This window comes from Hetaerina americana, unplaced genomic scaffold (genome assembly GCF_022747635.1).
Source record: "Hetaerina americana unplaced genomic scaffold, ioHetAmer1.1.p SCAF_65, whole genome shotgun sequence".
NCBI lineage: Eukaryota > Metazoa > Arthropoda > Insecta > Odonata > Calopterygidae > Hetaerina > Hetaerina americana.
In genome coordinates, this window is record NW_027287261.1 from 801060 (window position 1) to 813996 (window position 12937).

The 12937-nt window shown below is 33.9% G+C and overlaps 1 protein-coding gene across 1 annotated transcript; it reads right to left on the bottom strand.

The window, feature by feature from the left end:
* Positions 1-565: 565 nt before the first annotated feature.
* Positions 566-12918, bottom strand: hdm (meiosis specific with OB domains hold'em). Its single transcript, XM_071594618.1, has 10 exons — positions 12905-12918; positions 12567-12697; positions 12350-12481; positions 11563-11638; positions 10172-10382; positions 7501-7654; positions 3192-3383; positions 2255-2441; positions 1904-2099; positions 566-754 (listed from the first exon to the last, which is right to left on the bottom strand). The coding sequence occupies exons 2-10, from the start codon at positions 12679-12681 to the stop codon at positions 566-568; spliced, it is 1452 nt and encodes a 483-aa protein (XP_071450719.1). The 5' UTR covers positions 12682-12697; positions 12905-12918.
* Between the last annotated feature and the right edge of the window lie 19 nt (positions 12919-12937).

A 12937-nucleotide genomic window follows, 5' to 3' on the forward strand; every position in this document is an offset into this window, starting at 1 on the left:
TTTTTTAACTTAATTTACTGCTGTATAGGCTGCTTTTTTTTAGTAGGGTGGATATATTGGATTATTTGCTTTGTTTCCTATTAATTTTTTTTTTCATTTTAAATTGTACCTATCTAGCCATTCTATTTAGGTGTGTTTGAGTAAATAATAGTTCTATTTGCTGTAAACTGGGGCCAATTTTTACTATGTAAGTTAGAGCCAGTGAATATGCATTGTTTCCCAAGAGTAGATCCTCGACAAATGTGAGCATGTATATATTTTTATATTGTCAATTAAAATTCTTGCATGGTAAAATTGTTTAAAACCAAATTACAGTTAAAATCAACTCAAAATAAAATAAACTGTTTGCAAAGTAAATTTTCCATACACAACTCTTAAAACTTCTATACTAGGGAAGTAAGTGTGTAAATATACCTTATTTCTAGTGGATTTTTCAACAGTTACCATGCAAGTTATATCAATAAATTAAACATGACTAACCAACAAGAAAGAAATACCATATGAGATGGTATGATTAATAAACATAACAAAGGAAATTCATTCAACTACCATATAGTTGACTATTTTAGCATCTAGGGCATCGTGCTGCTACCTCAGCAGGATCAGCGGGCTCACAAAAAAGCAGTGATATGAGGGGTGTTCGCCGCTGAGGGCTAGCTTTCAGCACCAATATTCTTGCTGCACACCTTTCTAATAGCAGACGCCATTTAAGAGATGTCTTTTCCGTTGGGGTTAGATGTTGAAAAGTGGTGACCTAAAAATTTAGAGCCATGGTTAATAACTTCATTTTCATAAGGATCTGGGTAAAAGCAGGACATAAACATTTATTAAAAGGCACATAATTTTAAATAAATACTGATTTTAAAAATTAAGGAGCAGCAGATTGAGTAATTCAGGTCTGTAAATCCTCAACGATATGAAATCTTGATCAAGAAAACTGCATAGGAGAAACATTACATAATATCATTAAGGTAGATTTCCAGGTAGATAATGAATGGATTATTTGATATATGATAATTGTTAAATTTAATATATCAGCTATGGATGTATTGATTTTATGGATCCAAAAAAAATGATTTAATGATCCATACTTACCGTTATAATAAAAGATATATATTAGAACAAATTTACAAAAAAATTCTTTTCCCTCATTCTTCTGATGTCTAGTTTTGGAGCTAGTATATTTAATCAGGACATCCTACTTTTGTGCCACTAGTCCTGCATGACAGCAACTTTCTAGTAGAAATTAAATCTTCAGCCAATGACTAGTTCATAACCTAATTATGAAATTGGCCTCTTAGACCAGGGGCTACTGAAAACAAGACTGAATCCATATCTAGTTCATGAATTATAAATAGTCTTTTGAGAGAGTATTCTCCTTTGCCAATCAGTGATCAGCTATGAAGAAACTAAAAAACACCACAAAGTTTTCTCTAGAGATTACAGCCTTTTGTAAGTGAATCCTCAATGCCGATGAAGACTGCTGATTGGCTATGGAACATACTCCCCACTTATTTTATTATGTAAAACTTGAGCACCTTCGCCAACCATACTGATGTCATCGCTGTAGGATCCCATCTCTAAAAAATGTATCTTAGGCACACAAATATTTATTTAATTTTTTTATTATGGGTGGCAATTAGGAAATTCTTCGTCAAGGAAACTAGGTGTCCTCTATTATTATAATCCAGCAAGTTTTTTTAGGAGTATCAGGTGTACAGAGAACCAACAGCATGACCTACAGAGGCTTGAATCACAAAGTTCACCTTGTTTGAGTAGGTTTTCTATAAGTGGCGTAGCAGAGATCTTTCAAGTTGTACATGAAATCATGTGCCCATATTTTATCACTATGCTATTCCCACTCATATATTCTCAAGTTCATGCTGTAAAAATTCAACCTTACCGAGCATCCTAAAACTTTTTCTGCATTCTTATCAATTAAACGGCAACCCGGCAAGGAACCAGTGTGATCACTCAATGTCACTCGAATGTCAAAGATGGTTTCTGGTTTAGAAAAATCTAAACCTGATCCAACTGGGCAGTCTGCATTGGGACATAGCCCTTGAAAACCTTCTGTCAAGGTTGTTTGACATTTAGAACTGTTAAAAAAAATTGCTTTATAATTATGTTTTCCAACAGCAAGCGACATTTAAAATGATGCAAAGTTATATCATACCAACAAATGAGAGCTATTTTAAAGGATAATGTATCTGGTAATACTTCAAAGAAAAAAATTTTAAGTGAGATAACTTACCAGCGGTTAAGAATTACACGAGTCACTCCATCCAAGTCTAATTCTGTCACAAAACAATAAATGAGGCAACTGAATTGAGAGTCTTCTGTGTTCTCATGTTGCATTGGGCTGTCTCCTTCTGCAGAACTATTTTTTAAAGCTTTTTTAATCACTTGCTGCACTGACATCACCACTCGAATACTTGAGGCTTGAATGAATGTTTGTCCATATTATGTTCAAGCATTTAAGGCACATAAAATTGGAAGAACTTGAAAGATCCAAAGTATATTAATGCAGTATGAGCAAGTATTAAGCTCACTATGGAAATTAATTACATTAATTTACTCTTTTTTTAATGAACATAGGTCATTCTCAATTATACTACGAGCAAAAAGTATATACATAAAAGTTTACTGTGGTAGGTAGGTTAAATTTGCAAGCATTATTTTGCAGAACATCTTTTTTCAGAAGGAACAATTTTTTTCTGTCAAAATCTCTATGTACACTTCTTGTTGAGTATATTTACTTCTTCTTCTAAAGTATATTTTCCTGAGTCCAAGTGTGCTCCGCAGAGCATGCTCAGACTCGGGCTTGAACATTAGGGGTCCTGTCTCCCTTGTCCTCTACTCTCTCCTCCCCTCTCACCCAAAACCCATGCCAGAGGTCTTATTCCTTCTAGTGAAAGAGGTGGCTATGACACCAAAATATTCAATGGACAAAACTGTGGGAATGCATAATTGATACTCATAAGACCATATACATTTCAAAATATTACAACAATGAACTCGTGGATCACCAGTCACTAGTATTTGCACAATTGCATTTTTATCTTCAGGCAGTTATTAATAGGTAAATGTTGTATGAAAGAAAATCTCTTCTGTCCCACCTTGGAAATCATACTGTTTCCTCCAGCATAAGGGGAACCCACTCTAATGCATAGAGGTTTATAATTACTTACCATCAGATATTGTGCTCGCAATATGGTCCAGTACAGCTGATGGTGCTATTGGAGCACTGAATGCATATTCTCGTAGAATATTGGCTTCTGTGGTATCTGGATTTTCAGTTACTATAGTGCGAGAAAATATACTAACACCCATTTTTCTGTGGAAGGCATTCCATGCAAGTCGCACATCAGCAAGAAAAAGCACTGATAAAAGAACAAATGAAGTAAATGTAATAAGGCAGAAAGGATAATATTCATTGTTATGAATTGAAAGAGCACAGAGGTGAGAGATGGAGGTAACTTGATAAAAATCAAGGAGAAGGGAAGAGGGTTGGGAAGGTATCAGAAGATTGAGATGGAATACACACATAGAGGTGATAGAGAGAGAAAAGCAACAATAACCAATGGTGAGAGGGAAAGTGAAAAGAGAGGAGGATAAAGAAGAGGTGGGCCGAAAGGAGACAGGAAGAAGAGGAGAAAAATAATTGAGGTACCTGTAAAAGTGGAGATGTGTGTTTACATAAAAAGTTAATGGAAATAAAGAGGGAAATGACACCAACTATTACAGTAACATTGATTTTTTCTTTCCCTAAACTTTCCAACACCACAATACCTTTACAATGCTTTACCATTACCTTATGGCTAATCATAATGAGTGTAAAATGATAAATAATTCACATTTCTCATCTTCACCTAAATGGTAATTGGGAGACTCTTGTTTAAATCCCAGGATCAATTATTCAAATTCAATCAAATTATTTTTTCATGAAAAATTTACATGCATTGATTATACCAGACCATGTTTCCCAAAGGTATTTACTCATTATCCAATTATAGTTGGGGTTTGAATCGATGATCTTTGAAATGGTTGGTTCACTGGATGCTAGGTTAATTTGGCAAGAAATTTTAGTGAAAGATGGGTAAAGGCTAATTGCATGATTAAGAGAAAATTATTCAGCTGAAATATGAGAGCATGGATGTGGGATTCTACAACAGCTTATTTACACAGTAAAGAAGTTAATAACATTTAATTGAATTCATCTGATTAACCAAGTCTTCTATAATTCATTATAAATTTTGATGAATAATGCATTCTGCTGCTTTTATGTAGAATTGGGTTTTAATAGTGGATTTGAGAGCTCAGCTGTAGACTTACCACAAACCAGAACTTCAGGAAATACCTAATACCTCCAAGGGTTCGTAATCTGTTCACAATTATAATCGAAGTTTCAATTATTCAATTAAAGAACATGGTGAGTGCATGGCTAAATAATATTGTTGAATGTTCTCTTTACACTGATTACTACAATTTCTCAAACCCAGGACAGATTATATTTGATACTTCAACTATTATAATACAATACCTCAAAAATATGTTCTATTTTTGTTCATTTTTTAAAGCTACAAGTTGATATACAAGTCCTATGAGCACCATAAACAATGTAATATAAAACTCAAATTTTGGTGCATATTGTAGGTAGATAGGCAAGAACTGGCCTAATTATAACCCTCTGTAGAGTAGACTCTGTGTATGCAAATTACAAGGACTTGTAAGCTTTTTTGTAGTATTCAGAAATTAACAGAAGAAATTCATTCTGCGGAAAAGTAACTGATTTCAGACAACATTTGAATACTAAATGAACTGCTTTCTGTTCAAATTGAATTATATGACTGTTTAAGGCATATTTTACCAACCTATTATGTGTCTTGATGATAAACGTAGGATAGAAAAGTGAACCTCAAATGCATAATGGACTGTGAGATAAGCATGTTGCCTATATCCACGGGGAGTGTGCCTCGAGTGTTGCCTATGTTCAAGGATATGGAATCAGTTCTGTTACCAAGCAAACTGGTATATTGATCCAAGGCAATGCTAACAAGGATTCAACAACATAGTTTTAACCCTTTTCTCACTAAGGTATAAAAACCGTGAAAAAACATATTCTGACTGTAGTTTGAAATTTCATATTATAAACTCCAAAACTTTAAAATGATTATTCATTTGAGGGCATGTACATAATCTGATCTCAAGAGAGTAGTTTTTAGCAACCCTCTACAAAGTAATTTAAGTAGCTAAAGTTTTTTTTCAGGTGAGCAGAAATAAGAGCATGAACAACTGTCACTTGAGTTGTAAGTTGTTATTTTTACTTGAAACCATCTTCAACAAAAGGAAATAAAGTCACGGTGTTTTTGATAACTTCTGTTATTTACCAGTTTCTTTCCCATACCCAATGAATGTTCTATTATGATAGATTAATCTTGTTTCTCTTCTCTCAAAAATGTTTGATGCGAAATACCTACACCAGTATATAAATAATTTTGCCTTTATAGCAACCTAACCGAGGAATTTCATCTTCAAGACGAATGCATTGAGTGAAATTTCCCACATTCACCATTTTTCCATTGTTTGCATAGAGCTAAAAGGCATCTACAAATTGAGAAGAAGATAACATAGTTAGGAAAATTAACATAGACCATTTAGCCAAAATCCAAACCTTTTTGTGAATTATTATTGCACCAAAGGAAAATAAATTTTCAATAGGTTATACTATAAACAAATGAACATAGAGGGATATTTTGTATTTTAGCATAAGAGGTTATACTTTGTAAACTTGGAAATAATATACTGTATTACCTAAAAGCCAGAAAGCAAATTGTCCAGAGGGTATTTTCATCATATCCCCATATCATAGTTTTCAAAATCCCCTTGTCAATCAAAATTCTCCGCATCTATCTTTTCTGCCCACTTTGGATTTCTCCCAGCAATCCCCTCTCCTTCCCCATAATGCCTAGTTCTCTCTTGTTTGTTTTCATTTCTAATAATTTCACATTTTCAATCCTTCTCCACATCCGCATTTCGAAAATCTCCAATCTACTTCCTTCATATTGCTTCAATGACCATGTTTCCACACCATAACAAACCATCCTCCACATTAAAGTTTTGATGATCCATTTCTTAACGTCCATACTCAAATTCATTAAAATCAATTCCTTCCTCCTTGCAGAAGCTTCTTTTCCTAATGCAATTTTGGTCTTATCTCCCAACTACTTTGCCCATGTTTGACCATTTTGGTCCAGAACACTTTTGAGATAGGGAAACGGCTCCAGTTTATGAACTCCTAATTTAATATTTAATTTAGCTTTCTTCTCTCTTGAAAACTGCATAATCTTTGGTTTGTTTACATATATTTTCATTCAATTCCTATTGCACTAAATTTCCAATGCACTTAGCAGAGTTTGTAACCCTTTGGATAACTGGCAAATCATCTGCAAACCTAGCTGATTTTATGAATTCCTCACAGACCTTCATCCCTATCTCCAGTTCTTCCCATGCCTCTCATTTCCTCCACACATAAATCGAACAGCACCAGTGACAATAGACAACCCTGCCTTACACCTCCTCCTAACACTGCCCATCCCAACTCTTTATTCAGTACTTGCACCTGAGCAGTCAGAGACATGAAAAGGTTGAGGATAAGTCTCCTATCCCTTCAATCCACTCCTATTTTCCGCATAATATTAACTAATTCTATTCAATTCACTCGATAAAATTCTTTCACAAAATCTACAAAACAGACAAATATATCTTGATTGTATTCTATGTTCCTCTCTTTCAGTGACATAATTGCTACAATACCATCGCCCCTGCCTTTACCCTTCTGAAACCAAAGTTATCACCCCCTAAGTAATCATTTACTCTCCTCTCCATCCTCTTATTGATGATCCTGAGAATGACTTTAGCTGCATGTGAAGTCAAACTTATTGTTCTGTAGTCCTCACATATGGCTACATTTCCCTATTTTATGATAGCAAAAATTATAGTATTATGTTTAAAATTTTTTCTATTATTCTGCTAGACAACCATCCTTATCAAAACATTAAAACTTTATAAAATAAAGTTAAAGAAATAAGTTCCATCACAGAATAACTATACTGTCCAATGGTAGTAAACTCAAGACATGCACAACAACTTCCCTGAAAGCATGTGAGGGTTTTACACTTTGGTAATCAGAAGCTGTTCTGAGTCTTATTTGCTAATTTGAGACTGAACAATATGCTATGAAATGAGTTTATTACAAGGGTTGATTTGTTAATAAAATAAGAATAATAATAAATGGCGGCTTTATTCCATTTTTAATGAACTTAGGGCATTTCATAATAGCTCCCACTCTACCATAATTGAAATATGTACTAGCAAGGTCGGTATCAATGCTATAATTACTGACGTACAGGCATTTTCAAAGAAGTCCATCAGCTTTCAACCGAATTCATGAGGAATTAATATTAAAAGTAAAATTACAAAAAAGGAGTTTTCCACTACCTGTATGCCTTGGTCTCCAATTTCCAGCTTGTATTATTAAATCAGATTCCCAAAGTTGAATTGTGAGGCTTGAATTTGTCTGATCCAAAACTATTACTTCTCTACACTCAATATCTCGCCCATCTTTTGTCTTTATGTTCTTTACTGGGCCAACCTTCCAATGGGAAAGAATTATGAATTATAAAAAGAGTAAAGAAAAAAAGTCAGAATCACTGCTTGAACTCTAGACTATATATCTGTGCACCGGAGTTTTAGGGAGGAACCAGGTGGATACACATCTCTATGTGTATGCACCTGGTTCTTGAGCAGTAGGATAAAATTGCATTGTACCTATTCAATCCATTCCTATACAATGATTGGGTTTTCAGAAGTATTTAATTTTATTAGAATATTTTTGAAAAAATATCTCATGATTACCCTTCATATTAATATATTATTTTTGGAAATCTAGTAGTGTTTTCAGTTTACTTTTACTCTTAAGAAGTCAACCAAGTTGATGATATACCATTGAATTTTAAAAAACTGTCTGGAAATCAGGTTTTATGTTGTTTTAAAATACTCCTTGACTGTGCAATAGTTATGAACTTCATCATAAATCTTGATCATGACTTTACATCATCAATGGTACAAAAACAGACACAAGACTGTAATTTTAAATCAATCAGAGAGCATATAATATAGAAAATGACAATGTGCATAACAATGAGGTAGTTTCCCAATTCCTAACAGTACATGAGAAATGAGACTTGTATTTGTCCCTAATACCAATAAGAATTGGTTCTCATTAGCAGTAGTCCACCAGGTTAGAATAGATTTTCAATGGATCTTGGCACAACACACTGCATTGTTCTAAGTCCTGACTAACACCACAAATACAAGGGTAATTTGAAAATTTCTTAGAATGGAATACAAATAAATGACCTGCCTCAGTGAAACTTTTTTATTTTTCAATGTAGTTTCCCTGCACACTAATGAATGCACTTGGTCCAGTGATATTCCAATGTCTTGGAAATCCCATCTAAAAAATTAAATTCCTTCAAGCCTCTAAAATACCCATCAACTTTGGCTGTTAGTTCTTCGTTTGAAGAGAATCTCCGTAAACCAAAATATTGGGGAAGAAATGGCAATCTATCTGATGGAGTCAAATCAGGTGAATAAGGCAGGTGTGGAAACAATTCATATCTCAGTACATGTATCTTTTGCATGGCAGTTCTCCTACCTTAGCAATGACAGAATCAATACATAAAAAGCTAGCTTCTAGCTTTTATTAGACTGTGTGTTATGGCATGTGTTTGGTTTTCATTTGACTGCCCCTAGTACTTTGAAAGTTGGTTTACGAGAAAGTACCTTGTATATGGAAATAAAAAGTGTATTCTTTGAGTCACTTAGCTTGTGTTGGAAATGCCATTTACTAATCAATATTGAAACCAAATTGGTAACTTCAAAATTCAATACCCCAAAAACCCACCAAATTTAATGTAATCTTACATTGTTTTCTCAAGTCAGAGTGACCGATGCCTCAATAGCCCAATTTGCTAAAGCACTTGGTGGGATTTTGCTCGAATCCCAGTCAAGGTGAATAATTTATAGGGTATGAAATTCACACATTTTATGTGCATATCAGTGGATGACACCACTAATGGCTTACTTTCATGCCATTTACTACATTTCTTTGGATGAGTCAACAATGCAAAGGAACCTCAGAAGAATGAATCCTTCATCAGAAGGACACTACAGAATTCTTCAGGATAGCTAGGAAATGCATGTTTTGCAATATTCTGTGCTCATATGATATTAAATGATGCCACATCAGCCCTCAAGTATCAATAATATTTTTTTATGGGAAAAATATAATATATTTGTCTTTTTGGGGCACTTTGTGAGGCTGATAAGAAGGCACCACTCTTGCACTTGGCATACTGTCATCACGTCGAAAATTAACCATTATATTTTAATTTAAGCCATCAGAATGGTATCTGACAATTCTTTTTCTAAAGATTCTTAAAATTTGGATTGATACATATCCCACTGTATTTAAAATAGGAAATCCACAGAATATTCCATCATGTGTGAACCTCATTTCATAGCAACCCTACAACATCAAACGAAACAAATAATGCGTAGCACAGTATTTAAAAGTTATTTGTATGGAAATAACTCTGCATCAATGACAAATTTACGAAATTCACACTGATTCTCTCCAAGTGATTTGTAAAGAGTTTAAGTCAGATGCTCAAAAATGTGTGCTTGCAACCTCACAAGGGTATTGAGAATACCCCTGTGAAGGGCCACCAAAAGGCAGAATGATTCAAACAAGTGGTTGCCACTGGCAAGGAAATAATTCTCCTGTAAACAATCACAGCAAGTTGTACGTGTATTCTGGATTGGATTCTCATGAGTTGACCTCTATTGTGAGATACTCTCCTTGTAAATCACCACAATATTGAGTGATTGTCTGTGTGAATTGTTTACAGCTTTTAGAAACAAATTTGGAACCATTGATGATTGTTAATCACATTTGGTGTATCTACTTTGTAAAAGCCATAGCAGGTAAATTCTCGAGAATAATATTGATTTATACGATATATTGTGAGCAATATGAACATTTTATCAGCATTTCAATAGCGGTAGTTTGATATTTATATAAATATATTGTATGCATTTGACTTACCCTGGCAACAGCAACTAAAAGATCAATAAATTCTGTACCCATAGATGTTCCACTTGCTAAAACATCTGCTATGGTTAAGAAGCAAGAAGGAGCTTTGGTTGGAATGTGAAGAAGTTGAATCAAATTATTATAAGTTTCAGCATCAAACTCATCAACAGGCCTTTGCAGCTGTATAGTAGATTGATTCTCTGAGAGTATTAACTGGAAAGGACTTTTTGAAAAATAATTCATAAGAAAGTATTCTTCCATTCAAGAACAGAGGTCAATGATAGCTAGATTATGTCCAAATATTACCTCAAGAATAAAATTTTATTAATATTAATTACTTACCTAGCAATCAGGATTATAATCATTCAACATAATATCTATAAATACAAAATTATGATTTGGGCTGCTGTCTATTATATGTTTATTTTACCCTCTGGATATATCCAGTGGCCCATCTGCTAATTGGATCCTGATTAGCCAAAATTGGCTTTTCATCAGGTGCTTCAAGGGCTGAACCACAACACCCATAAAAAGAGACGTTTCAGGCGTGATATGGTGGAATATCATGATTATTTAAAAATTGCTATTTTTAATTAATCACAACACCCATGTCAAAGGTGCAATTTGAACACCCAAAATTTGGGTTAGCAGGCAAGAGTGTTACCCACCTGGCTAATCAATAGATGTAAATATGTAATTTATATTAAATAAAAGCTTAAATGTTAGTCTATGTACCTGTGAATATAAAAGCACAATTTTTAATCTTCATATTTCATTAAACAGTATTACAGAAGCCTATTTTTCAAAGCTACTAGACAATTTACAAGTCCTTATAATTTGCACATATTGAGCCTGCTAGTGGTAAGGAGTGTTGCATTACTAGCTACTTTTTCACATTATACTGTGTGCAAATTAAAAAGCTTTTTTTCACATTAAAGGCTGTATCCAGAGGGCTTGTAAATTGACTTGTAACTTTAAGAAACTCAAAAGAGCCTCGGGGAGAATGGGTTTAGAGATACATTGCAAAAGGTACTTGTGGGACCTGAAGCTACCCTTCAAGTATTACCTCAAACTAAAAATACTCAAAAATAGTAATGCAATATTCACTTCATTTTATCAAATTTCATATAAATTAAGATAAACATGAAACAAAGATGAAGTTGGAGATATTTTTAACATACTTACAAAGATATAATAATATTTTGTATAAAGAACTTTGACATGAGCCAAATGACCCCATTCATAACATTAGCATTAAATTTTACTTGTGACAGGACTTTAAATAAGTTATGGATTTCCTACTAACTCCAAGATTTATTAATATTTAGGAAAAATAGATTATAGTACGGTAAGCGGAAAAAATTAGAGTGCATGCTATATATTACATATTTATCTGTTCTTACCTCGTGACAGAGGGTTGAAATCTCTCCTCAGAATCACCACCCTGACGCATGTTCACTTTGGCATTCATCACTTCAACTGTTAATGATAGAAAATCATGTCAAATAAAAATACCACGCTGGTTAAAGACAGATGACAAATAATGATTACAATGATTTTTTTTTGTAAAAATGGGAAAAAGATTAATTAGACACAGTGACAGCTTGAATATGGAACATAGCTTTGAGTAGCTCAAAAAATTAGTAATTGAAAAGGCAATAGGATTAGCATAGACTGAAGACTGTATTTGTGGGTGTAGAGCATGGTAGGGGATGAGGGAAACTGTCGTGAGAGATTCAAATAAGACAGAAAAAGTGGATGCAGGGGAAATTTGAAGACTGTGATAGAGGGGAAAATCTTAATTAAATTAGGTTGAAGTAGGAAAAAATGGCATGTTGAATGGAATGAAAGAGAATGTGGATTTAAAGAATGGTTTATTTTAAACCAGGCTTTAGCGTGAAACCATAAACACAGTAATCAACCCTAAGGTCGGTTTGGTAGGTGATTGGAAAGTTCACCCAGTACTAAGCCTGACGGCGTGTGAAATTCACACATCAGGGTAGGGGGGCCAGTTCCTTTCCCTTTGCCAAATCACATAGCTTGGGTGGAGCTGCAGGTGCCCAGAGTGCCTTGCCCGGAAATCGAACCTGGGCCCCTAAGTCAGCAGTCCAACACTCTACCCCCCAGACTACCGCGACCCACATATATGCATGAAAATATTGGTAAATAAATATATTAAGATTTCCATACCTACATCTCCAACATGAAGTCCATTTGCAATACTATTCACATTTTCTATTGAGCCCCAATATGAGGCATTTATAAAATCATAGGGAGTATCTCGCAGTGTAAAACTCCAAACAGCTCTTTCAGTTCCAGGGTCTATAATAATTTCATGATAATCCATCAGATAAGTAAAAACTTAAAATGAAAAATGAGATTTGATAAAAGTAATAGAAATTCTTACTTCTTTTACTTGCAATCTTTCTGGGTGTTTGCTTAGCAATTATTACTGCAATTATCATTGCATTATTTATGCCTGGTCCTAATTCTGATATAGGCACCTTTCTCACGCCAGCCATAGTTTTATATCGAAATCTGCGCGAAAAAAGATAAGTAAATCAAATTTTCAAGTACAATTGTTATGTGCACGGGAAGTACAATTTCAAAATGTTAAAACAGCCGAAAGAAGTTTTTAAAGGAATAAAAAGAACAAATGGAAAGAAATAAAAAATAATTTATTCAAAAATATTAATTATTGATTAACATACATCTATCACTATTTAAAATACCATAAAGATGTACTTTTAATTCACGTTTATTACACTCACTGCCTTA